The sequence below is a fragment of the Poromitra crassiceps genome (assembly GCF_964638095.1).
Source record: "Poromitra crassiceps genome assembly, chromosome: 2".
NCBI classification, from domain to species: Eukaryota; Metazoa; Chordata; class Actinopteri; order Beryciformes; family Melamphaidae; genus Poromitra; species Poromitra crassiceps.
In genome coordinates, this window is record NC_139624.1 from 62,946,584 (window position 1) to 62,974,505 (window position 27,922).

At 42.9% G+C, this 27,922-nt stretch overlaps 1 protein-coding gene across 1 annotated transcript in view; it reads right to left on the reverse strand.

Annotated features, from left to right (window-relative positions):
- Positions 1–21,758, reverse strand: part of LOC310800100 (uncharacterized protein) — a gene marked incomplete at both ends in the record, with an annotated part of 199,221 nt that extends 177,463 nt beyond the window's left edge. The window contains 2 exons of the mRNA XM_083662677.1: positions 11,341–11,397; positions 21,572–21,758. Coding sequence (XP_083518803.1) covers positions 11,341–11,397; positions 21,572–21,758 — 244 coding nt within the window. The remainder of the gene's footprint in view (positions 1–11,340; positions 11,398–21,571) is intronic.
- Positions 21,759–27,922: the final 6,164 nt, after the last annotated feature.

A 27,922-nucleotide genomic window follows, 5' to 3' on the forward strand; every position in this document is an offset into this window, starting at 1 on the left:
CAAGCTTTACACTATACTAAAAACCCACCGCCTCCAAAGGTTACAGCCACAATGAGTACGGTAAGCATCTCGCTCCTTTAGAAGCCACTGAGAAAGCATAAGAACATCTGAAGGAGATAATAGAACACATCATATAAAAGGCTGCAAGGGGAAGAAATAGGAGAGAGCGATTACAGATTTGACAAGAGCTTTAGTTCAGGTTTGTTAGAAAAAGAAAGAGATGCCCAAAGCCAGGGAAGTGTGTGTTATTGGGTTTATTAGCACAAGGTGCAGGCGGACAAACAGAGAGAGAGGTAAGTCTATAAAAAGGACACGCTAAGAAAAATACCATTTAGACTGAGATCCGACACAAACAGACAGAAGAGGCTGAACTCACAAGAAGCAGAAAAACTGAATTTTAACCCGTTGTGACAAAATGTGTGATCTTTTATATTGATTGATGTGTTTATTTGAGTGCGCTGCGCCATTTATGGTGCCCAGCCAATATGGGCTTTTATAAGCGCCTAAACAGAAAAACATCTGGGTATATGTTGGGCAGTACGGAGATCATCGGTCAAATAGACCCAGATTCAAGCCCCATGACCTCGGACCTGACTGTGGAGGGGGCCAAGAGAAAAGATCACTTCTTTATGGGGATCAATATCATTATTATGTTGTCTCTATTTATACAGCTATGAGAAGATCAGATGTGTGTCACAAAGAGTTACAAATCAGACGTTCTGTGTAAATGCAGAGACAGGGGGAACTGTGCTAATGACCACAGCACAAATATTAAAATCACACCTTGAAAAAACTGGAAAAAAAAATCTTTGTCCAATAAGTTGTCACATTGTGAAAAAAAAAAAAAACACTAGAAACTGTTTGTTAGCTTTGTTAGCATGCCACAGAAACTCATTGGGCCTCATTCACTACCCCCCCCCCCCCCCCTTAAATTTGAATTACTTTTGTACTTGTGAAAAGTGGCAAAAGGGAAGAAGAAAATATATACACATCTATATATAGTCATGGAACATGCACAATCCCTTGATTTTGTGCTTTCCTTCCGGCATATCCGATGATGAATGCCACTTGTGTTGATTAATAGGTTGTGCTGAATTAAGGGTTGTGTGCAAACACAAGGCACTAATGGAAAGGGGGACAGGCCATGGTGAGAGAGCCACAAAACGTCATACTGTATAGAAAATATAAGTGTTGTTGTTGTTGGAAGTGCGTGAAAAAATTAATATATTTTTTTTAAGTGTGTATTGCTCCAATTGTGTTTGGCAGGCCAGCAATATAGAAATCTCTTTTGATTTGAGTTTGTCTTCTTGCACAATATGGTCATTTGATAGGTGTGTTATGGTGCCAGTTTAATGATACCACTGAACACATCTGGGAGTGTGCGGCTGTCGCATGGCTGTGATACAGTATACCCAGAGTGTATAATAGAAGAGTTGTGACATCTCCATTCACTCCAATGGACCAGTTTTTTTTACTCTCAAGAGTTCCCGGAAGTAAGGTTCTGAATTAAGCAGCGCTGTCGAGTTGCTGCAAAATTGACAGTTTGTGATGTACTTTGAAAGGATCAGGCATTTAACGAATCAAATTGTATATTATCAGTTTTATTTTAGCATTCAAATGTAGTGCGAGCCTCATTCCTGGCTATTCTGAGTTACGCATTTTGGACCTCCGCTGGCGCCACTCTCTTACTAGATTGCTCTGAGTATACCGGCCCAGTCACCTTTCTCCCTCTGGACCGTCCCCCGCTGGCCTATATAAGCTTAAATAAGACTGTAAGTACTTAGAGTGAGTTTGAATAAAGAATACAACTCTCTAAGCACAGTAGGAACGTCTTTATCTGACCTCACACATGCTTCTTGAATGAAAGAACAAAGAACAGGCAAGCAAAAGAAAAAGATGGATGCCAGACAGAGTATTTGCAAGTACATTTTTAGATCAAGACTTTCTATGAATGAGGCCCATTGAAACCAATGGGTACTTATTGCAAGTCAATGCATTAGCTCACTACTATCATTGTAATGAAGGATGCCAACAAGTCAACTGAGATGATTGCTTGACTAAATTAATTACATACATAAAGATGCAATATACCAACAAAGACACAGCATTGTTAATTGTGAAGGAGATAAGATTAATATGAGACAAAAACAAAATGCAGAGGTGAGGTGCTGAGAAACATCTGTGGAGTAGAGACAACTACAAAGTAACTTTATTTACTGCAGTGAAATGGAACCAAATAACTCAAAATATACTTGTGGGACATCTCCTTTACATTATTTACATCAACGATTGTCCACTGAACATCTGACTTTCTACAGCTACAGTCATTGATTCTTTATCCATGTGACTAGTGATAGACTGGAGAATGGTACAGAAAAGATGACTAGTGATAGACTGGAGAATGGTACAGAAAAGACAAAAAGCCAGTCGAGGTTTGAGTGATGAACAAAAATGGTTGAAGTGTTGAAAAGTATTTCATTACAGAGACACAGATTGTACTGGGCTGGGAAGCAGAGTGTGTGTATGTGTGTGTGTGTGTGTGTGTGTGTGTGTGTGTGTGTGTGTGTGTGTGTGTGTGTGTGTGTGTGTGTGTGTGTGTGTGTGTGTGTGTGTGTGTGTGTGTGTGTGTGTGTGCGCGCGTGCGTGCGTGCGTGTGTATGCATGCTGGATGTAGGAAGGATCAGCATTGGCAACTCAGTTTGAAAGGATTCAGACAGGGCTGGCAATGACAAGCGGACAAGATCTGCCGGTTTTATGTCTGTATGTGAGTGTGTGTGTGTGTGTGTGTGTGTGTGTGTGTGTGTGTGTGTGTGTGTGTGTGTGTGTGTGTGTGTGTGTAGGTGTGTGTGTGTGTGTGTGTGTGTGTGTGTGTGTGTGTGTGTGTGTGTGTGTGTGTGTGTAGGTGTGTGTGTGTGTGTGTGTGTGTGTGTGTGTGTGTGTGTGTGTGTGTGTGTGTGTGTGTGTGTGTGTGTGTCGCATGTGTCTGAGGACATGAACTTATGAATGGTGTACTGTCTGCTTCAGTATGAGAGTGAGAGAGGATGAGATGTGTGCATGCATGCGCATGATTGTTTACTTTGATTCATTTTGGTCTGTTTAAGTGTGCTTGTAAATATTGCATACATTTATGTTGACTTGTATCATATCCAATTCATATCCAGTGCTAAAAAAAGGCTTTGGAAACAAAAATGTACTCATCATAATAAATCATTTCTGATTGTGAATCTGTAAGATTAGAGAGAACCAGAAAGAGACTGCAAGCATTTTGTTGGAAAATGTGGACAGAAAGAAAATGTACTTCAACTGTAACTGAGCAGGCAATGACAACCTTAGCCTACTCAATTGTGTGTGTGTGTGTGTGTGTGTGTGTGTGTGTGTGTGTGTGTGTGTGTGTGTGTGTGTGTGTGTGTGTGTGTGTGTGTGTGTGTGTGTGTACATGTTCTGTATTATTTTAGTCAACCACTAGGGAGAGGGAAAAGGTGCAGAAAAGCGGAAGCACAGCTGATTGACAGTCGGCATGGCCAAGGAGGCGGGTTCTAGTCCTCTGAAGCATGGGGATTTGGAAAGGAGGAGAGGGGGAGAAGAAGAAGAGCGGAGAGGAGAAGAGGAATGGTAAAAAAAGAGATGAGAGAAGAAGTGAGAGAACGAGAGGAAGATAAGTTTAGAGGAAGTCATAGGCGAGCAAAACATAAAATGAGTATCAACCAAATAAGGTGTATTCGGAAAGAGAGAAGAGATTAAAAAAATGATGGCGAAAGATATGGGGACATGGAGAGAGAGCAAGAAAGAAAGGAGAGCATCCATAGAGGGTCAGAAAGGAAAAGAAGGGAGGGAGGAGGGGATACGGGAGGAAGAGGAAGACAGCAGGTTAGTATAGCTTTTTCCAAAAACCACTACAATACATCTAACACTGTCAAAGCACATTTCACATACTTGACCGACATGAGACGCGCTTGTTTTGTCTTGTGTTGAAGGGAAAGTGTCCAGCGTAGAGGCTGTTTGAGTGTCCCGCAAGATAAAACAAGCGCACCTTGCATGGGTCAAATATTCCAAAAGATATTCTATACTGTACCATGCAGTGGCCTCATGCGTCAAAGGTATCATGCAGCATCTCAGAACACACACACACACACACACACACACACACACACACACACACACACACACTGCATTTGTTCTGTCAGTACTGTATTCAGCTTACATGTTCAATTCTCTGACCCAGTTTCTACTTATAGCGGCTGGCTGCATCCTCTCTCCTGGGGTCTAGTGGAATAACAATGATGAATGGATCCAGCGCACCTAGACAAGGCCAGATGCTGCGTCTACTAAAGTAGACCCGCTGCAAACCGCACTACCGTGGCTCTACTCAACAACACAGGATTATATAACACCTAACAGTGTCGTCTTCCACGGCTCCGTGGACTCATTATATACTATAACACCTGCTTTATCTTCTTTATCTTTATCTTTATTTAAGATCCCCATTGCTGTGAAGGTTAAACAGAGACTTGCTTTTAAAACTCTACTATTCTTGTGTGTAATCAATAACCTATGGTCAAGTTAGGATAGCCTACTGTGTTTGAGTCGAGCAAATAGGTGAAGCAATGTATAACAGGAAATAAATGCATCACATGGAAAAACGCACTCTGCTTTCTACTGATGCATTGTTCTGGTGGATCTGAATTGGAAGATATTCTCGCTCTTATACACACGGGCACACAGGTATGCACAGTCGCACACAACACACACACACACACACACACACACACACACACACACACACACACACACACAGTGTTCTGTAACCACGGTAACAGTCATGCAAACAGCCAGCCAGCCAGCCTGACGGTCATGCAGTGAACATGCCAACAGACGGCTGATTAACATCCATCCCCACCATGGCTCCAACTCATATCTCAATGGACCATACACAGAAAGATGGCAGCCTGCTGATAGGACCATACACAGAAACACGGTGTCTAAAGGATAGCATTATCCTCCATGGCACACGGTGTCTAAAGGATAGCATTATCCTCCATGCCACACGGTGTCTAAAGGATAGCATTATCCTCCATGGCACACGGTGTCTAAAGGTTAGCATTATCCTCCATGGCACACGGTGTCTAAAGGTTAGCATTATCCTCCATGCCACACGGTGTCTAAAGGATAGCATTATCCTCCATGGCACACGGTGTCTAAAGGATAGCATTATCCTCCATGGCACATGGTGTCTAAAGGATAGCATTATATTATCCTCCATGGCACACGGTGTCTAAAGGATAGCATTATCTTCCATGGCACATGGTGTCTAAAGGATAGCATTTTATTATCCTCCATGGCACACGGTGTCTAAAGGATAGCATTATCCCCCATGCCACACGGTGTCTAAAGGATAGCATTATCTTCCATGGTACATGGTGTCTAAAGGATAGCATTATATTATCCTCCATGGCACACGGTGTCTAAAGGATAGCATTATCCTCCATGGCACACGGTGTCTAAAGGATAGCATTATCCTCCATGCCACACGGTGTCTAAAGGATAGCATTATCCTCCATGGCACACGGTGTCTAAAGGATAGCATTATATTATCCTCCATGGCACACTGTGTCTAAAGGATAGCATTATCCTCCATGGCACACGGTGTCTAAAGGATAGCATTATATTATCCTCCATGGCACACGGTGTCTAAAGGTCAACATTAGCGTCTGCAGTTTGTATTGACCCGAAAACAGGAGGCTCCCATCCACGACACGACGCTAACTCTTTTGCCAATCAAGTCTGCCACCTGTCTCCTCCCCTACAAGACTGAGATGGATTTATTCATGACATGAATAAGCTTCCACATGGACTCACTCTATTTTATGGGTGGAGGAGGCACTCCTGATATTTTTGTGTGTGAAGTCATGCCAGACATTTGATAGACCAGCATTTAGCCGAGAGCAAGTGTTGATTTCAAGCCCTGCTGCCATCTTTTTTTACGACTGGTCCGTTGTTGACGCCGTGCCGAGCCGCGTGGCGCTGCCAAGGTAATGCCAGCGTGTTTAAGGCCCAAAGTCTTCCGCTGTCAAAGACAACAACACGAGCGTGCCAAGGCCAAGCATGCACGTATTTCATTCAGCTGTGGTCAATTCACTTTCAACACAGGGAGTGGAGATTGATTATACAGTAGTTCAAAATATGAAAAACCTGTCACATTTTGTCTATTTTTTAGACAGAGGGCTCGGTTACGAATTTGTCAATGCTTTTGCTTGAGATCTCTGGCCTGCAGTTTACTGTATCTCTCTCTCTCTCTCTCTCTCTCTCTCTCTCACACACACACACACACACAGACACACACCCTCCCCTGTCATTGATACTAGGTCATGTAGTAGAAGTAGTATTAGTAGCCGTTCTTGTTGCTACAGTATAGTAATGCTGGTACTGTAGTATTCTAACTTTCTGACAAACCTTGAAGGTGAATTGACTCTAACTGTGGGACATGATTATGCACAACATGTTGCACTGAGTTAATATCATGTGTAGTTGTGGGAATTGTGTCTTCTTGTCAGTGGAGCAGAATATGCGTGCTAATTCATCCCCCTCATGCAAAATCCTCTCTCTGCTATGACATGCACAGCTTTGAAATGGGAAGACTGCGTGATGACATTGACAACATGAAAAGTAAAAAAATATATATAAAAAATGAAAAGTATATCGGGAGAAGAAGACCAGACTTGGAAAAAAGGAAGTAAAATGAGAGCTGATTCCAAAATATACCACACATAGGAGCACACACGCATGCACGCGCACACACCCCGATATAGAAAATTCACATGCACGCACGCACACACACACACGCACGCACGCACGCACGCACACACACACACACACACACACACACACACACACACACACACACACACACACACACACACACACACACACACACACACACACACACACACCAAAAGGAGAATGTGTTCATTAGCCATAATTAATATTCCTCTCTACAGACAGAGCTGCATCTCCAGTCTGCAACTAATTACCTCTATTATGTTAACACTGAGATAACACTCCAAGAATCTACTCACATTACAGGCAACAATAGAACTGCTTAATTACAAGGGACAAATGGGTCATTGAGTTTCAATGGGCTTGTTGTTATGCCATTCATTAAAAATACCTCAATAGATATAATCTGGGAAACAACTTGAGAAAATCTGGACTCAATAGGGTTGATCAACGAGCATTCATACAGTATTCATGCATGATTATGCAAAAGCACATTCTGCATCTGTCCTACACAGATCCTACACAACATGTCCTACACAAATCCTACACAACATGTCCTACACAAATCCTACACAACATGTCCTACACAAATCCTACACAACATGTCCTACACAAATCCTACACAACATGTCCTACACAAATCCTACACAACATCTGTCCTACACAAATCCTACACAACATGTCCTACACAAATCCTACACAACATGTCCTACACAAATCCTACACAACATGTCCTACACAAATCCTACACAACATGTCCTACACAAATCCTACACAACATGTCCTACACAAATCCTACACAACATGTCCTACACAAATCCTACACAACATCTGTCCTACACAAATCCTACACAACATCTGTCCTACACAAATCCTACACAACATGTCCTACACAAATCCTACACAACATGTCCTACACAAATCCTACACAACATGTCCTACACAAATCCTACACAACATGTCCTACACAAATCCTACACAACATGTCCTACACAAATCCTACACAACATCTGTCCTACACAAATCTTACACAACATCTGTCCTACACAAATCCTACACAACATGTCCTACACAAATCCTACACAACATGTCCTACACAAATCCTACACAACATGTCCTACACAAATCCTACACAACATGTCCTACACAAATCCTACACAACATGTCCTACACAAATCCTACACAACATGTCCTACACAAATCCTACACAACATGTCCTACACAAATCCTACACAACATGTCCTACACAAATCCTACACAACATGTCCTACACAAATCCTACACAACATGTCCTACACAAATCCTACACAACATGTCCTACACAAATCCTACACAACATGTCCTACACAAATCCTACACAACATCTGTCCTACACAAATCCTACACAACATCTGTCCTACACAAATCCTACACAACATGTCCTACACAAATACTACACAACATGTCCTACACAAATCCTACACAACATGTCCTACACAAATCCTACACAACATGTCCAACACAAATCCTACACAACATGTCCTACACAAATCCTACACAACATCTGTCCTACACAAATCCTACACAACATGTCCTACACAAATCCTACACAACATCTGTCCTACACAAATCCTACACAATGAAGTACTGAATCTCACAGCTTTAGAGTGTCAGTGAATCTATTTAGGAGTGTCTCATTTCTGCCTTGTAGAGTGACAACATGACAAATATAAAAGGAATTTCCGCACACTTGAATCTGTACAGATTTCACATTTATTATGATAAGCTTTCGGTCGACAAGACCTTCATCAGAGCATACAGATCACAAATGACAGGCAGGCTAAGACTCCTGCTCTGATCATGTGCACACTCAGGTAGAAGCAACACCTTCTGGGAATTGTAGTTTTTGGTGTTTGTAGTTCTCAGGCTGTGAGTCCCACTGAAGGGACCTACCAGACTAACTGAAAAAAAGTGTAACACAGGGAATACAGAAAAACAAAGAAACAATCATAAAGCATATTACAGTAAAGTGCCACAAAAAAACAAATATCACAGGTATAGAAAATACCTAAAATTTTTATCAAAGTAAGATAAAAAACTACCGTAAATTCCGGACTATAAGGCGCACCGGTGTATAAGCCGCACCTGCAAAGTTGACTATTTTTTTCTTATATAAGCCGCACCGGACTATAAGCCGCGGGTGTTTTAATGTTTTTTTTTTTTTTTTTTTTTTTGTGTTTTAATGTTTAATTACCATATGTAATGCTCCCATTTATTAACATTTCAACAAAACAACATAACACAACACCACCTGTGTTGTTATTTACAGTGCACACAGTGTCATACAGTGTCATACAGTGTCATACAGTGTGGTGAAAAGAGGGCAAGAGAGGAAATTAAAACAGAAGTGGATTTATAGTTAGAAAGAGTGCTAAAAAAGAGAGATTTTTTTTTTTTTTTTTTTTTTTTAATCCATAGATAAGCCGCACCGTTATATAAGCCGCAGGGGCCAAAAAAGGCCAAAAAACGGGAAAAAAGGTGCGGCTTATAGTCCGGAATTTACGGTAAATATCAAAAGCTCTTCTGGATTGATACCTTAAATGCTTTAGAACCCACTGGCCTTAATGAGGATTTTGACATGAGTGTTATGCTGTAGATCAGGATGTTTCTTCTGTTCTTGTCTTGTTCACTAATTCTTTCTTTCTTGTGTAGAGTAGGAGGCCTGACAAATGAAATCCTTTCATAGCTCCCTGCTCTACTCTTGATATTTAGTTTTTTATCTTACTTTGATAAAAATTTAAGGTATTTTCTATACCTGTGATATTTGTTTTTTTGTGGCACTTTACTGTAATATGCTTTATGATTGTTTCTTTGTTTTTCTGTATTCCCTGTGTTACACTTTTTTTCAGTTAGTCTGGTAGGTCCCTTCAGTGGGACTCACAGCCTGAGAACTACAAAAACCAAAAACTACAATTCCCAGAAGGTGTTGCTTCTACCTGAGTGTGCACAGGTGTTCGGCATACTGCTGATGATCAGAGCAGGAGTCTTAAGGCCGTTTCTCACTGGTGCGGTGCGGAATGCGTTGCGAAATGCGATGCGATATTTTGTGCAGATTTTCCACATTGCAAACTATACACACAGGTGCGGGTGCGAATTATTCGCATTCCCACGTTAATTTTCCGTCTGCGGAAAAACAGTGAGCAGAGACCACGATGGAGTCAAGCAGTAGTAGTAGCAGTGATGATGACCTGCTCCTCATTTTGCTGAGAAAACAAACGAGAAAGAGGAAAAGAAGGTTCTGGGTTCACCCAATTTTAGAGAGGCGCACAGAACATGGCGAGTTTCATCAGCTGGTCCAGGAGCTGCGCCGGTATCACAGTCGCTTCAGGCAGTATTTCAGAATGGGAGTTGAGCAATTTGAGGCTCTGTTGGGGATGGGATGATAGCCCCTCACATAATGAGGAAACACACAAACTACCGCAAACCTATCGACTCTTGCAGTGTGTTTGAGGTGAGCATTTTCATGTAATTTATTTTGTTTACCGTATTTTGCTTTAAAAAAAAATCACGATATACGAGGGATCAGTGTTTGTAAACAAACGACGAAACTGGGGGGGACGTTCACGCTAGGAAGGCAGATAGCCTGTAACGTTACAGTAGGCTATGAACACAAATTTAATCATCACCATGCCAAACAGCAGCGCAGCTCCATACTACAATGTGACGTCAGTTGTAAATAAAGGATTTCATTGGTCAAACGTATCTTGCCGCATCCGAAAATCCGCCGAAGTCAAAGTCCGTGCGGAAAAATAAACCCCCGCACGAATGTTCCGCCTCGGTGTGCAAGGTTCAATTGCAACTCATTAAAACATTTTGTTCCAAATCTCCGTGCCGAATATTCGCGCGAAAATCCGGACCGGTGTGAAACGGCCTTTAGCCTGCCTGTCATTTGTGATCTGTATGCTCTGATGAAGGTCTTGTCGACCGAAAGCTTATCATAATAAATGTGAAATCTGTACAGATTCAAGTGTGCGGAAATTCCTTTTATATTTGTAACTCTAGTTATTTTTCCAGCACCTTGGCCGAGACTTGGCTGGGTTGAGCGGTGACGAAAGCATGGTGCAAAGCATGGACTTTTGTCATGGGGCAGTCCTTTTCACTGCACTGTTTAAAGCAAACCAACCATACACAGCAAGGATGTGGCCAGTGGCTAAACTTAGCATTACTTCCAAGCCACACTCTCTTCAGCTAAAAGCCCCAGTCTGCACAACTCAAGAGGAAATGAGCTATATTCAAGAGCAGCAGTCACATCGTGCTCTGAAACACCATGGTTGACTAAACTAATACAGAGGGTACACACACACACACACACACACACACACACACACACACACACACACACACACACACACACACACACACACACACACACACACACACACACACAGCAAACAAACGTGAACTGAGGTGAAGAACAAGAAGGAAGTAAAGAAGATAATAAAGACGAGAAGTCAAAATAAGACAAAATGATTGGATGAGGGTGACCAGACCGACCGGAGACAGAGGGAATTGTGGGAAATCTCTTACCAGGCTTTTGTACCCCCTGAGCCTCCTGCTCTCCATTCTCCAACGCAGCACCCGCGTCTGAACACACACACACACACACACACACACACACACACGCACAAAAAACAAGTAAACACATTAGCATCCTTCCAACTGCTAATGGCTTGATGGGATAGAAAAATCAAACTGTACATTGATTTATAACGTGGAAATATGACGGCATGATGGCGCCTATTACTGTTTGGCTGAAATTAGGGATGCACGATATATCAGCTGATGTTAGGCATTTTTTAACATACAGTATCCGCATCGGCCTGATGTTGCAATGTTAATATCAGTTATAGTATCAGCCAAAATGTTCACATTGAGAGGAAACAACGCGGTAAATCTATGATTTATGGGCTCTTCTACATGTTTTGGAAATAAAGAAATGCATAACATTTTCAAACTCACAGTCTTTACATGTGTTTTTCAGTGTGTACAAAAATTGATTATCATAGAAATGTGTTTTTACACAGATCATATGGACATTGGTAAATATCGGTTATCGGCTATAACAGCAATGTTATTATCAGTTATCGTCCGTATCGGCCAAAATTTTCATATCGGTGCATCCCTAGCTGAAATTAAATGCAATTCACTGACGCCGGCAAGCATGCTAGAGCTGTTGTACGAATGTGTGCATGCCCTCAGTGGTTGTGCCAGTTAATAGCAGTATGTGCCAGTTAATACCAGTTAGTTAAGTTTTCTGAACGCAACAGAAGCACAGAAAGAAACCTTGTAATCATCGCTAGCAAACTGCTGGGCTTCACACTGACCAGTCTAGAAAACAGTTACAGATCCACGTCTCTCAATAAAGAAGAGAAAACCATCTCTGACCCCAACCACCCTCTGTGCACAGCCTTCGACCTGCTGCTACCTTCTGGGCGTAGGTTTCAGTAGCCACTAGCCAGCCTTTTCAAAAAACAGGTCTAAACAATCATTCATACTGTACCACATGTGATTAAATCCCTGAACGGTAAGGTCAAACCCTCAAATTCATTCATACCACAGGTGATTAAATCCCTGAACGGTAAAAGGTCAAACCCTCAAATTCGAGTCACTTAGTTGAACTCTGTGATCTGTTGATGTTATGTTTGTTTTCCATGTGCTGTGACTGTTTTGATGTAACAATCAAATCAATCAATCAATCAATCAGTTTAATACATGTCCCAGAAGGGCACTTTGGTTCACATCAGACAGTAGTGGAAATTACAACATCATTACTAATTTGATAGTAGTAATGAAGGCACACTTCAGAATTGAGATACATTATTACTAGTTTGAAAAAGTAATAAGGCACACTTCAATATTATACAATACATAAACATTTGTTGCATTATGTACATGTAGCCCATGCTATCTCACGGCCGCTATTTCTGACACCCCCTGAAGGCAACACTGGTGCGACGGGCACCCCCTGAAGGCAACACTGGTGCGACGGGCAGTGATGTCATCGGGACACGCGACAGAAGAGACAGAGCGGCCTGGCTGAGTCCATTTTTTTTGGTGGAAGTCAGTCATAGACAGAAGAGAGAAATGATTTGAGAAGTAAAATATAGATGCTTGAGAAGAAATAAAGACTTAGATACAAGAAGAAGATCCGGACTGGAGACGGAGAAAGACGATACAAAGGAGGATTGACGCTAGTCTACCTGACAGAAATAAACAAGAGGATTCCGGTGAGTCAGTCTTCGCGGCTTTTATTGAGCGCGGGGCGAACGAATAGTGCAAATAAACCAGTCAGGATATCGGAGGACTACCGTATTCATAATTTATTCATGTTTGCCACATAGCTCCGAAGTGGAAACGGGAGGAGAAGATCGTTCATCTCGTTGCACGAGAGGAGAGAGAGAAGAGTCCTGGTGAGTTAGCACCTAGCAAACTAGCTCCGTCTGAATTAACATAAATTGATGCATTCACGGGGAAGGGGGAGAAGAATGTTCAATGGCATGACAATATGAATGTATTCCACGGTGTAAACAATACTAGTATGTATATACACATTGAAACTACACAGTTGTAATTCAGCAGATACAGTGCAATAATTCTATGGTGCTCTATTGAATGTTGCTGATGGAATAACATATTTCTGTATTATTATTTTATTGATTTATATTGAATGTTATGGGTGTTGTCCACATTTCTGAAGCAGATGCAGTTACTGTAAATGTATGCTGCTGTATTGAATGTTAACATAGTTAACAGTGTTATTACGGTTAAGTCATGATGATTTATTGGTCGTTCTGTACATTTTCTATGCAGACTGGTTTTTTGTACACCCCATTCTGAACTGAGAGAGCACGGATCCACGCCCAACTACACCAACCACCTGTCGTCGCCCATACCAACACCCCCCCCCCCCCTTCCTGCCCATGAACATTGATCCCTGGTAGTAGTGGTAGGAGTGGAACAATTATTATTTTATTGAACTGAGTGCACACAAAGAAAAAAGGTTTGGATATCCATTTTATTTGTTTATTATTTTCCTTTCTGGCCTCTGTTAGGTCAGTGTTGTACAAATTTCTTGTGCATATCACCACCATTAATCCTTTAGATAAAGGGTAAAACGTGGCTCATTGGATCTTGTCTTATTCCTTCCATCAGAGTGTTTAAAAAAAGTACAGCCAGTCTCCATAACCTAGAATTGATGTACCACTGCAATTCGACATTCTTGCATTCAAATACAGTGGGTTACATACAGATTCCAAAAGACCATCTACTGCCCTCAGCCGGGTCGCCGCGTGCGCAGCGCCACCATTGCACTAGCTCCTCAAACATCGCAAGTGGCTCGCTGTCATCAGCGCCAGATGGAATGTATCGGAGGAAGAGGGAGAGGGGGGGGGGGGGGGGGTGGATGATGAGACGAATCCAAGTTTGCTCTGGGTGTTGTTGCAGGCAGAGGGAAAGAAGGGAGATAAGGGAGGGCGAGAAAGAAAAGCGACTGCCCTGTTCAAGTGCTGGATGCATAACGCCGCCAACAATGATTTTTCTACCGGAAACTAATTTCCCCACGTTGACAATAAAGTACCGTAAATTCCGGACTATAAGGCGCACCGGTGTATAAGCCGCACCTTCAAAGTTGACTATTTTTTTCTTATATAAGCCGCACCGGACTATAAGCCGCGGGTGTTTTAATGGGTTTTTTTTTTTTTTTTTTTTTTGTGTTTTAATGTTTAATTACCATATGTAATGCTCCCATTTATTAACATTTCAACAAAACAACATAACACAACACCACCTGTGTTGTTATTTACAGTGCACACAGTGTCATACAGTGTCATACAGTGTCATACAGTGTCATACAGTGTGGTGAAAAGAGGGCAAGAGAGGAAATTAAAGCAGAAGTGGCTTTATAGTTAGAAAGAGTGCTAAAAAAGAGAGATTTTTTTTTTTTTTTTTGAAAAAATCCATAGATAAGCCGCACCGTTATATAAGCCGCAGGGGCCAAAAAAGGCCAAAAAATGGGAAAAAAGGTGCGGCTTATAGTCCGGAATTTACGGTACCTACTACTACTAATACCAGTATGTGCCAGTTAATAGCAGTATGTCAATTAATAGCAGTATGTGCCAGTAGGGGTCAGTCAGGGGCAGGCAGAGGGCAACAGACATGACAGGAGGGCAGATACTGCGTGCTGTCACTCCAGGATGCCGAAGGAGGAGGCACTGTGTGACTCCAACCAACCAACTGCTGAATCACTGCACTTTATTTAGCCAATACATACTAGTAGTATACACACACACACACACACACACACACACACACACACACACACACGCAGGCACACGCACACGCACGCACACGCACGCACACACACACACACACACACACACACACACACACACACACTCACATACAGACATAAAACCGGCAGATCTTGTCCGCTTGTCATTGCCAGCCCTGTCTGAATCCTTTCAAACTGAGTTGCCAATGCTGATCCTTCCTACATCCAGCATGCATACACACGCACGCACGCACGCACGCGCGCACACACACACACACACACACACACACACACACACATTTTTGTTCATCACTCAAACCTCGACTGGCTTTTTGTCTTTTCTGTACCATTCTCCAGTCTATCACTAGTCATCTTTTCTGTACCATTCTCCAGTCTATCACTAGTCACATGGATAAAGAATCAATGACTGTAGCTGTAGAAAGTCAGATGTTCAGTGGACAATCGTTGATGTAAATAATGTAAAGGAGATGTCCCACAAGTATATTTTGATCAGTAGTTCAATCAATCTAGGACAAGCCATTTCTTCCTGATTAGAAAAGTATTATTATAACAATTAACCATAACCCTATGGTGGATTCTTATTACCAAAATACATTAGGGAAACATGATGTGTGCATTTAGTTTTAGTATGGTTGGCCCCAGTGGGAAGGTTGAAGAGGTCCAAGCCTGCCACACCACTACCCACAGTCCCCAGGGCCTGAGAGCCGACTGGAGTGACACTTTGACAGATTTGGAGTGACAACCAGTGTCCTGTACCAGGCTGGTGAACCATGGTGTCCTGTACTAGGCTGGTGAACCATGGTGTCCTGTACTAGGCTGGTGAACCATGGTGTCCTGTACTAGGCTGGTGAACCATGGTGTCCTGTACTAGGCTGGTGAACCATGGTGTCCTTTACCAGGCTGGTGAACCATGGTGTCCTGTACTAGGCTGGTGAACCATGGTGTCCTGTACTAGGCTGGTGAACCATGGTGTCCTGTACTAGGCTGGTGAAGCATGGTGTCCTATACTAGGCTGGTGAACCATGGTGTCCTGTACTAGGCTGGTGAACCATGGTGTCCTTTACCAGGCTGGTGAACCATGGTGTCCTGTACTAGGCTGGTGAACCATGGTGTCCTGTACTAGGCTGGTGAACCATGGTGTCCTGTACCAGGCTGGTGAACCATGGTGTCCTGTACCAGGCTGGTGAACCATGGTGTCCTGTACCAGGCTGGTGAACCATGGTGTCCTGTACTAGGCTGGTGAACCATGGTGTCCTGTACTAGGCTGGTGAACCATGGTGTCCTGTACTAGGCTGGTGAACCATGGTGTCCTGTACCAGGCTGGTGAACCATGGTGTCCTGTACTAGGCTGGTGAACCATGGCAACCGAACGCAGCAGCAGATCCAAAATGGCAGCCTGCCTACAGTTACATAGAGGAGCTTTCTGAGAAAAATAGCACATGCATAAACAGTGTTTCCTCTTTTCTTTTTCTTTTTCTGCAGCGGGGGAAAGTGGTTTGTTGTACCCTGGGTCGTGCACGTGTTTGCTGGCAGTAGGAGAAATGTGCTTTGCACCATTTATTTGTCTATAAAAGTAATGTTATTTAATGTAACTAATGTTTGTTTCTAGCGTCTCTAACTTTGTGCTACTTTTCTTGGCCAGGTCCCCCAAAAACGAAATATGTTATTTCAGTTATACTATACTATACCCGGCTACTTGGCGGCTACTACTACACTGACGAGTCACGGGGCTGTAAAAAAAGAATGTCACATGTGACATGAGTCACATGATTTTAGATGGGTCAAAGTCATATTTCCGGTGTATCTTGCCCATTCTATGGCCAGACGAGTTGTAATATATTGTCATGTCATGGTGTTTTGGGGTCATTAACTCATTGAGTGCCAATGACGACAGCTGTCGTCAATTCAAATACTGACGTAGAGTGCCAAAGACGACGATTGTCGTCAATTGCGTTTTTTGACGGTGGGACGTGGATCAATCCCTGATACATCTCTGGTACAACTATTGTAGCTATTGGAGGTCTATAACCTATTTTACAGAACCCTTAGGTGGCGACAGTGCTCTCCAGGTTAACAGAAAGGCAGAGAAAAACAGAGAATAAGTCGTTGGGGAAACGGAAATCGCATCGCATCCGTATGCATCGATATGTATGAAGCGTTTTAACGTTAGATGCGCCTGCAGCAGCCAATCTGCTCCCACAATTGAGCTCCTCCATGCCCGCTGCGACAGCCCATTCGCATGATCAGCCGTGGAGTTGTTTATTATTCTCAACTGGAAGCATAGGAGCCGGTGACAAACACACGCGGAAACGCTGTAAAAAAGCTGGATGTCGCGCATAGATGGTCGCGCACCCTTCACAGTGCAGAGCAAACTCAGCAGAGAGCCACCTCCCATAAGGAGGAGTGTGCAGTTGAGGCGGGGCGGGGCGGGGGGGGGGGGGGCACGCACGCAGAGCAGCACACAACACTGACCCAGACAGACCCAGGCAGCAGGACAGGGTTGGCAAACGCAAGCCAGAATATCCGATGCCCACCAGCAGCAAAGACCAGCAAGAAGCTGCAACCAGCAGCGCACTGGTTGCAGCTAAAAATATTATTCTGCCAAACAAAATTCCCTGGCCTTCACTGTTTTATTGAAGGAAATTATTTTTGAGGTGTGACTACATCAGAAAATTAGCTTCAGAGTCAGTGATGTGTTTGAAATGTTTAATTTCACAAAAGGGCCATTATCTCAGCTTCTAGAAAAAAACTGCTCTTTTTGTTAAATCAAGCTATCTTCTCCGGCTGATAACGAAAGAACGGAAAATGATATCAATAAACCTGTTTTTGCTGATGATAGAAAAGAGTCTCATCGTTCTTTTTGCGTGTTCATTGTTTACATAGTAATATCACACAATATTCTGTGGGCCTCGAGAAATCACTGAAAAAAGCTCTGAAACTCTGGCACTGGGAGCGTCCGTTCTCCAAAAGTGGCTGGCACTCAATGAGTTAATAAACGAGATTGATTGTTATTTTTCTATATTTTTTCGGGTAGTGCTATTTCACATTGAAGTCAACGGGGAGAGGCTTGTGTTTTCCACCTAAAAGGGTGCAAGGCCTAATTGGCGATCTGATGTGTATAGAGGAAACCCTGTATAAAGATCTGATGTGTATAGAGGAAACCCTGTATAAAGATCTGATGTGTATAGAGGAAACCCTGTATAAAGATCTGATGTGTATAGAGGAAACCCTGTATAAAGATGGAGACATCCTGGTGTGAGGTCTTCATCCATCAAATGTTAATCACAGCACAGTAGGTTCAGGTATCAGAGACATGTTGTTATAGTATAGTCAGTATAGTTCAGTGGCTCAACCAGTGGGTATATATAGTTGAGGTATACACTACTGCTTCTAATGTGACACATTCAGTAGTACAAACACCACCTATTTATTTATTCTTTCCTTTGTTGAGTGAGACCATATTTCATTCAGAAGCAGAATAAATGATTTTGTACATGCTGTTTTTTTTGTTTGGCACTATTGGTATGGCACCAGCGGTTGTTTTTGTGTCATACCCAGCTCTGACAGTGGATGTCAAGAATCCACCACTACAGGCTTGATGTTGCTTCCCAAAATAAAAGCAAGGACATGTGACTCCTTCTTCACTCTGTTCACCTTCATGTGGTCCCTGCTGCACAATGGCAAGTGTGGGGCGATAGGACATGTGAACCACAGCTGATGATCACACATCACCAAATCGCCACCAAGGGTTCACAGCCAGGCTTATGGAGCCACAGACACCAGAGTTTGTTTTTACTTTTATTTAACGAGGCAAGTTGACCAGGGACACATTCTTATGTACATGAATGGCCTCGGATTGTAGTGCCAAGGGCCGGGTTACACGGGTACAGTACACTTAGACCTCGGAGTCAAACCTTAGCCACTGAGCAAATGCAATGGGACAGGTGGGACCTAAGTATCTTGCTCAAAGGCACTCTGACAGTAGTTGCTCAAATGGGAGACAGCTCCCCAAATGTTCCCATTCAGCTGATGGGAAATTCAAAAGCAGTGACAACTCTGCTAATCTTCAGGTCCCTATCGCCCCTGCAGCTGAACGCCACCCCGGCAGATCCAAAATGGCAGCAAGTGGCGAGCAGTGTCTGATGTTATGAGTCAGTTATGGCCATTCAGGATTCATTACGGAGATTGACTCAGACGCGAGGCGCAGAGGGAAACGTATGTCGTTCAGGGACACCTATGGCAGAGGACTGACTGAGATGACCTGGCCTGCTGCTGAAAAGCAGCATGAATAGTGAATGAACTCTGGGATGGGTTACACCAGTGAACATATGGAGCTTCTTTCATCCCAAGACTCATTTCATTGGAACATGCATGATCCCATCATATCAAACCAAGGGTGGGAATTGAATGAGACCCTGCAATAATAAGCCTGCATGTAACTATTACATACCGTATGTTATTATACTGTAGTTTGGGATTTTTCATTAGAAGCTTTCCATTTTATTTTATTTAAATTTTGAGTTAGTTGGTTTATAGTGTGGGTTGGGTAGTCTAGCTGTATTTATTTATTTCCTAAGAAAAATATTTGTTTTAATTTAGTTTCAGTTAAAATTCTAGTATTTTGGGGGTTTTCCACAAAGTTTCCTTTTTATTTAGTTTTGTGATTTACAGAGTAGGAAGGCTGATCCGTAGCGGCTGCTTCCGGGACGCGGGTCGGGGTCTTAATCGGCCTCGGCTGGGTCTACTGGGCGAGGGTGTATGATGTTGAGAGACCCGAAACACCTTACGACCCCAGCTAACATCACTGATGACGCGTCCCAGCGCATGCCGAAGTATGTATTTTGAATTGTTGTAAGGCATAATAATAATATTTGCCTTGTCCTTCAACACACACAAGCACAGGACCAGGCATGCACTCATGCCCGCAAGTGTGTGTGTGTGTGTGTGTGTGTGTGTGTGTGTGTGTGTGTGTGTGTGTGTGTGTGTGTGTGTGTGTGTGTGTGTGTCAGTGCGCGCACGCACGCACGCGCGCACACACACACACACACACACACACACACACACACACACACACACACACACACACACACACACACGTTACATTTTAGGTTAGGGTCCCATTAACATGTAACTCAAGTAATAAAATAAATAATATAAATTGACGTTCTCTATCTGTCTGTTTGTCTTTGCTCACCTTCTCATCCACCGCCAAGCCAGGCGAAAAGAAGGAAAGGCAGACAGGAAGTTGTTGATGGGATTAGAGTCCAGAAAGGTCAAGCTCATTACCTTGGCTGACCCTGGCCTGGACAAGACCTGTCTTTTACTCCATTTCTCTCTCCGCTGCTTCCCCTGCTTCATTTACAATGTTTTATCTGCCTATACTTCTCTCCTTATCCCTCGTTTTTTCTCATCCTCTTGCTCTATTTGATTGGGACTCCATAAATCTGCCATCCATTCTCACCTGTCCTGGTGTCATTGTTATATATATAGGAGCAGAAGTAGAGGACATGACCGGACAGGAGAAGGCAGAAGCCATATAAGGAGACTCCCCACTAATGCCAGTGTTAGGATTCATGTCTTCTTTCTCTCCCCCCTGAAGCTGTCATAACCTGTCACCTGTCCTGTATTCTGACCTCTGTTACATAATGCTGTTGTTATTTTTGAGAAACAAATGCATGACAATTAAAATCATCTCACCTTAAACTGCTAATGCTTTAAATAGGTACAGTTTAATGCTAATTGGCTAACTGCAGCTGAGAAAAGCTGGTCGCATGTTGTGCCTACGGACAGTATATGCAGTATATATTTTCTCACACTGTTTTAGGGGACTTGTATCATATCTATAGTCAGAAGGTTTCACAGCAAGTACTTGACATTTTCACAACTGGACTCACCAATGTCACTGGATTAGCTTGTTAGCTAGTGTTCTTTCTGATGTCTCAACTATGCAAAGTAATTCATGGCTACTTTTTCATGGCTGTGCAGGTGTCTGACGACAGAAACAGAAAAGTGTCTGAGTGAGAGGGGACAGAAAGTGGGCTTCTTAACATTAGTTGTGAAGGTGAGAATCCTCCCCTTTGCTTCTGGTTTGAAACTCTGTTTCTGTCCAGCAAAAGGAAAACAGTCCATTGCATCTTATTACGCTTTTTTGACAATAGTGCTCCTGCCATTTTGGGCCGGAAACACCTCCTTGCGCCAATGGGACAACAGCACAGAATCATGACAGAGAGACACACCATGACCGGGAAGAACACAGGCCATTTTGGTAGAGGTACTTTTGTACGGCACTTTGTAGGTGGGATGTTTTACTGGCGTAATTATGGTAGTCTCCTTCAGGTCCAAAATGGCCGAGCTGTAGCTCTGCTGCGCACTGATGTTGCAATGGAACGACCTACTAGCTTTCACTTCGTGGCAATGTAAGTTCTTTGTTGTTACCAACCACCATGCTCCCCTACACGTCCCTCTCACCTGCTCTGGGGTCATCGTTGTCCAGCAGAGGGATGTAGTCTGTCTTGCCCACGGTCTCCCCAATCTGGTCGTCGAAGGCCTCGGCCTCCAGCTGAGCCACAAAGTCCCTCTCCACCAGGCTCTCCACTGGGCCTGGCTGGGGGACGTCTGTCAGGGCATCACTCAGACTCAGGTCTAACTCCGCCATGGCTGCACACAGACACACAGAGGAAGAAACAATTAAGGCAACAAGGAGACATGTCGGTGCAGACCCCATCGAGTTGTACCGTAATAAATAGGTCACGTTGTGGGTGATTCATGTGTAGGACAGGAATAACTGGGTGGATTGTTGGCACAGATCTTTTAAACCCTTTCAAAAGCCACTGGATGAGCTCATAAACTCATGGTGGTCATGCTACAAATGACAGTGTTTGAGTGGTGAAGAGAGATGTTCACCAGACCATGGCCAAGAGGAAGAGATGGAGGAGAGAGGAAAGTGAAGAGAGGTGGGGTGAGCTGCTGAGGAGGAGGATGATGGAGAAGGGGGGGGGGGGGGGGGGGAGTGAACAGGGGAGAGAGGTGGAAATGGAGAGAGGAAACAGAGACTCAATCACAACATATGGCAGATAATTGTTGCTGCACTGCTCTCTATGAGCTGAAACTGGGCTGCATGTTGCACTTCTTTTATCAGCAGGTGTTTTGCGTTTGACAGCTGATGTAAAACACCTGCTGTTGTTGCAATGTGACAACAAACGTCTTATGTGATTTATGTTGCGTTCAAGACAACTCGGAAAAAACGAGCTCCAATTATTTTGAACGAGTGAAAAATAATTGAACGGTTATCCAAATCAGAATTGCAAGTAAAAAATTCTGAGCTCTGAAATGATACCAGAATTTCCAACCTGTAATTCAGAATTGGACAACCATTCAATTAAGTTTCAACAAGTCGGCGCTTGTTTTTTCCGAGTTATCTATGATGTCGGAAGTGTGAAATCTAAGAGTTGAAACTTCTGAGTTCCGAGTTGTTTTGAATTATGCGGTATAAGCGTTGATTTGCTCTTTAAATCTACGAACCAGCATGGTAAACGAAACAACTGAATTAATTTGCTTTGATGAACATAAAAGGTTCACATCTAAACTGATCTGAACTGAGCCAGAGGTTTGTCTCCAGAATATGAAAACTAGCCAATGGTGAGTAAGGAAACTATCCGCCCTGCTGAAGTGTCCTTGAGCAAGACACTGAACCCCTACTAGCTCCAATGGTGCTGCTGTGTAGTTGAGCCTGACCTCTGACCTCCCTCCCTACATTGGGGCAAGAGAAGAGAGAGTTTTGTCACGTCACATCATTCTTATTATTGTTGACAAACTAAATGTAATGTCACTTGATGCCACAAGGAGGCACCGTTTCAGCTAGGCTTGTGCTACATGAGAGAAATGAATGATTTGGAACAACTCAGTGACATGCACTGCTAACAACCGAACGCGCACACCCACATACAAAGTCATCAGCTCAGCTGGGAGGTTGGCTGACCAATGGCCACTGAGGGAATTTGCCGAGTCATGTTGTGTCATCTTCTGACCATAATGCCAGATTATCTTCCCTGCCAGCAGCCAGCCTTTCTCTGCTCAGCCTATCTCTGTTTATCTGTCTCATCTCCATCTTTGCAGTTCTCATCCCAGTTTCTACAGTACATACTATAGCATGTTGCCCTTCTGCTCTTATCTTTAAAATGTTTTCTTTCTCATAATCATCTCTGAGTCTTTCCCCTTTCCTTTCCCTCTTTCTTATAAGATACATTCTCTTCTCTTACTTCTTCTAGTACTTTCTTTAGAATTAGGCCAGCACAGAATCAAGCCTGGGATTAAGAATACAGCCACCATTACGCACGCACACGCACACACAAATTCACAGTGTTTACATGGTTTGTTTCCCCCCGTATGTACACAATTTGATTCATTATACAAATGTGTTTTTATACAGATCATATCGACATCGGTAAATATCAGTTATCGGCATAAGAAGCAATGTTAATATCGGTTATCGGTATCGGCCAAAATTGTCATATCGGTGCATCCCTACACTGTACCTCTTTCTCCTACTTTCTACCACTTTACCACTTTAATACTGCACTCGAGAGCAGTAGTAAAGGTTTGAAAAACAGCGCAGGATAATAATGACCGCAACTGAGAGCCAGCAGCCTAAGCCTAATGGGTTTGACCTTCTCTCACTCTACTGTAGTTACCAATAGTTTACCAACTAACTGAGCTTAAACCAGAGAAGAGCCTGCTTCTAGTTCTTTGGTCACACACAATCTGCCTCAAATAGAGGCAGTGTAACTGCAAATACAACCCAATAGCCCCACCTGCTGGACTTTCCATTCACTCACTATAAGCAGGCGGTAGATGATGGCGAGTAAGGTCAGAGAGTCCCCCAACATTAATTTCTTCTGGAGGCTGGACCATGACTTGGTGAAAACTACTATTTTGTCTGTCAGCTACATTCAGCAGACAGACTTCTTCCTGCATTTGGACGTTTTATAGGACCATCTTATCAAAAGCAGACGACACCCAGTCAAAAAGCCAGTTCATCTGTCTGTTAGAAAAGTCAAAAAGTCATCTGTAAGTTAAGTTAATCAGCCGGGAAGTAAATGTCAGCCACCCAGTTAGGTAGGCAACATTTAACAGACTACTAACAAACTTAATTGAGTCTAGACTCTATACAACAAACCTGTAAGCAAGCCTAGTGATGCAGTTTAGTGAACATGATACCTAGAAGTCATTGAAGCGGTATAAAACAGCAGACAGCTCAGCCAGATCATATAAATAAAGTATAAGGAGGCATACTCATTACAGGCCTTTTGCCAGTGTATCAGCAGTGTAAATGAGCCCCCAGGATAGAGACCTGGACCCAGGGTAGAGACCTGGACCCAGGGTAGAGACCTGGGCCAGGGTGGAGACCCAGGGTAGAGACTCTACCCTGGTTAAGTCAGAAAGAATACAACCGAAACTTCCCGTTACACATTTCACAATTAAAGTATACCATTGCAACAGTCATCCGAAATACCCCAAATACAATAAAGAACACATTTGCATACAAACCTGTTTCAAATTAACGTAATGTTGTGGCTTCCAAAAGTCTATTTTACCCCTTAGTGAGTCATGTAGTAATACATTGGCGCTCATGGCGCTTTTATTTTGAAACTAAAAGTGTCTAGCTTCCTTATGGTCAGATTGCTGCCGATTTCTGTTGTGGGTTGAGATTGAGAACACTTCTCCTTCGCCTCGCCTCCATTACGGACCACGGTACGTTTTACCATTTTCACACGCTATTTCAGCACTACATTCACTTCTGTCACCATTTCAGGTGGGTAACCAGTGCTGTATATGAATAATTTGGCATCTTTACATACATTTTGGGGCAAAAACATCCAGACACGGTTTGCCAGCAGCTATTGCCTGCGGGGAAAAGGCTGTCTTGGTAACTACATTGCCCCGGCCCAGTCTGCTCAATGGCGCTCACAACACATACCAATGTTGTTCCCTTCACCCCACAGTCACAATATGTGGTCAAATAAGATTCAAACGATGGGGGTTACATTCATAATATTGTTGTTGGCATTGTATGTAATGTTACCAACCAACTGGCCTACTGGCTAACACAGCAGGTCTGTGTTAGCTAACGTTAGCGTCATACGCTAACATTAGGGAGTTTGCTAAGGCTTGCCATGCCACCGTTAGATAACTGCAACTGAATGTGTAACGTTAACAGTGATTAACCCCATGGTACCGCTATTCGTTTCCTCAAGGAACTGGACTGATGACATGACACCGGACTGATCTGCTGAACCCGACCGAGCGGCGAGCACCATGGATGGAAGCTAACGTTGCAGACCTACAGGCACACTGATGCTGTCATGAAAAGCTTTGTGAAAATTACGTTTAAAGTGTGTAACGTTAATCTGCATGTGCATGGCTCATCATAATTTGTTACTCATATGCTCTCTTCACATTTAATGTTAAGGACATATTGCTCATGAGTTTAGTCGTTCATCTGGGAGCTTCACAAAGAACCACTCAAAATACTGCTACATTTGAGATGATTTACTATGCTGGGGAATTTCTACATTTCTCTGTCAGTGCAATGGTAGATTTTCATGACCGGAGAATATTATTTGATTGCTTAACTCATTGAGGGCCAGCCACTTTTGGAAAACGGATGCTCCCAGTGCCAGCCCTTTCAGAGCGTTTTCAGTGATTTCTCGAGGCCCACAGAATATTGTGTGATATTACTATGTAAACACCGAACACGCCCAAAGAACGATGAGACTCTATTGTATCATCAGCAAAAAAAAGTTTATTGATATCATTTTCCGTTCTTTAGTTATCAGCCGGAGAAGATAGGTTGTTTTCAGCAAAAACAGACGTTTCAAACTAGAAGCTGAGATAATCAGCCTTTTGTGAAATGAAGCATTTCAAGCACATCACTGACTCTGAAGCTAATATTTTCTGATGTAGTGACACCTCAAAAATAATTTCCTTCAATAAAACAGCGAAAACAAAGGAATTTTGTTTGGCAAAATAATATTTTTTAGCTGCAACCAGCAGCGCTGGTGCGTGCGCAGACCCTACACCTTCTTGCTGGTCTTGATTTACTGCTGGTGGGCATCAGATATTCTAGCTTGTGTTTGTAAATCTGTCCATCGAGCCTCCTGCTGTCTGGGTCGGTGTTGTATGCTGCCCTGCGTGCCCCACCCCCCTCAACTGCACACCCCTCCTCCGTGGGAGTGTCTCTGGTGGCTCTCTGCTGCGTTTGCTCTGCACTGAAAAGTGCGCTACGCCCAGCTTTTTCACAGCGTTCCGCTGTTTTTGTCGCCGGCTCCCAGCTGAGAATAATGTAACTTTTCAGAAAGACGCTGGTGTCGGCAACTAATCATGTGGAGGGGCTATCGCAGCGGAGACGGAGGGGCTCAATTGTGGCAGCAGATTGGCTGCTGTTCACAGGCACAGCTAACGTTATGCTTCATGCATATCGATGCATACCGATGCGGTTTCCGTTTCCCCATGACTTCTTCTCTGTTTTTTCCTCACCTTTCTCTAATCTGGAGAGCACTGTCGCCACCTAATGGGTCCGTAAAATAGCTTTTACACATTCGACATCCCCCATACTTTCACAGGAGATGCATCAGGCTTTGATCCACGTCCCACCGCCAAAAAACGCAATTGACGACTTTAGTCGTCATTGGCACTCTACGTTACTATTTGAATTGACGACGATAGTCGTCATTGGCACTCAATGAGTTAATAATTTCTTGCATCATAATAAACAGAGATTGCCTCCAAAGATTGTGGTGTTGTTGCTGTTGGAGGAGGATATAATGTGCTAAATCATGTCACGTTACATCTGAATCATGTAGGCTTTTGCATGCAGACTAGAGCTGCAACTATCGATTCTTTTAGTAATCGAGTATTCTACCGAATAATCCATCGATTAATCGAGTAATCGGATAAGAACCCTTTTTTGTGTTTTCAAAGGCTTATCGTAAATATACACCAAAAAATAAGATAAATCTCTTCAAATAAACAACTACATTAGTTTCTTTCTTAGAAAAAACAAAATTTTTATTTTTAAATTGCATAGAACTGGCAGTGGCACCATTCATCTTTTCAACCTGACGTTTGAGTTCTTCCAGTGTACAGCAACCGTTAAATAATATGAATGAATGGCTTACTAGCTAGTTTACATCCTTCATTTACCTTACAGCTGTATGACACACACACTCTTTCTCTCTCACACACACTCACTATCTCTTTCTCTCTCACACACCAACAAGCTAGTGTGATCACACACACACACACACACACACTTTGTATTTCTCACAGAAAACGGTCCAAACTTCTCAGAGAGAGGGTCGGTATTCACTAAAGCCTTCATATCTCAGGCTCTGTAGTACATAGAAACATAAAATAAAAAGCATTTGAGAGCTTAACCCTTTGGCTTTTCGTATTATATTTGCTCTAATGTTAATTAAAAAAAAAAGATCTTTAACCCAAAAAAATAAAAATAAAAAGATTCTAATGCATTTTAAGACATGTTAATAAAGATTACGGCAAATGTAACCCTTCCAAATAAAAAGCCACGGGTTTAAGCTGTCAAATGCTTTTTATTTCATGTTGATAGCTACTATACAGGCTGAGGAAATACGTTCTGTTAAACCCTTGACAATTACTGCAGCAACGTTTAGCGTTAACGCTAACGTTAACGATCTCTGTTTTGCAGTCGTTGTGAAGACAGTGAAAAGCCCCGTTATCTAACAACTACAACGGCAGTGAAACAACTTATCCAGCTAACACTAGCTAATTAAATAACGTTAC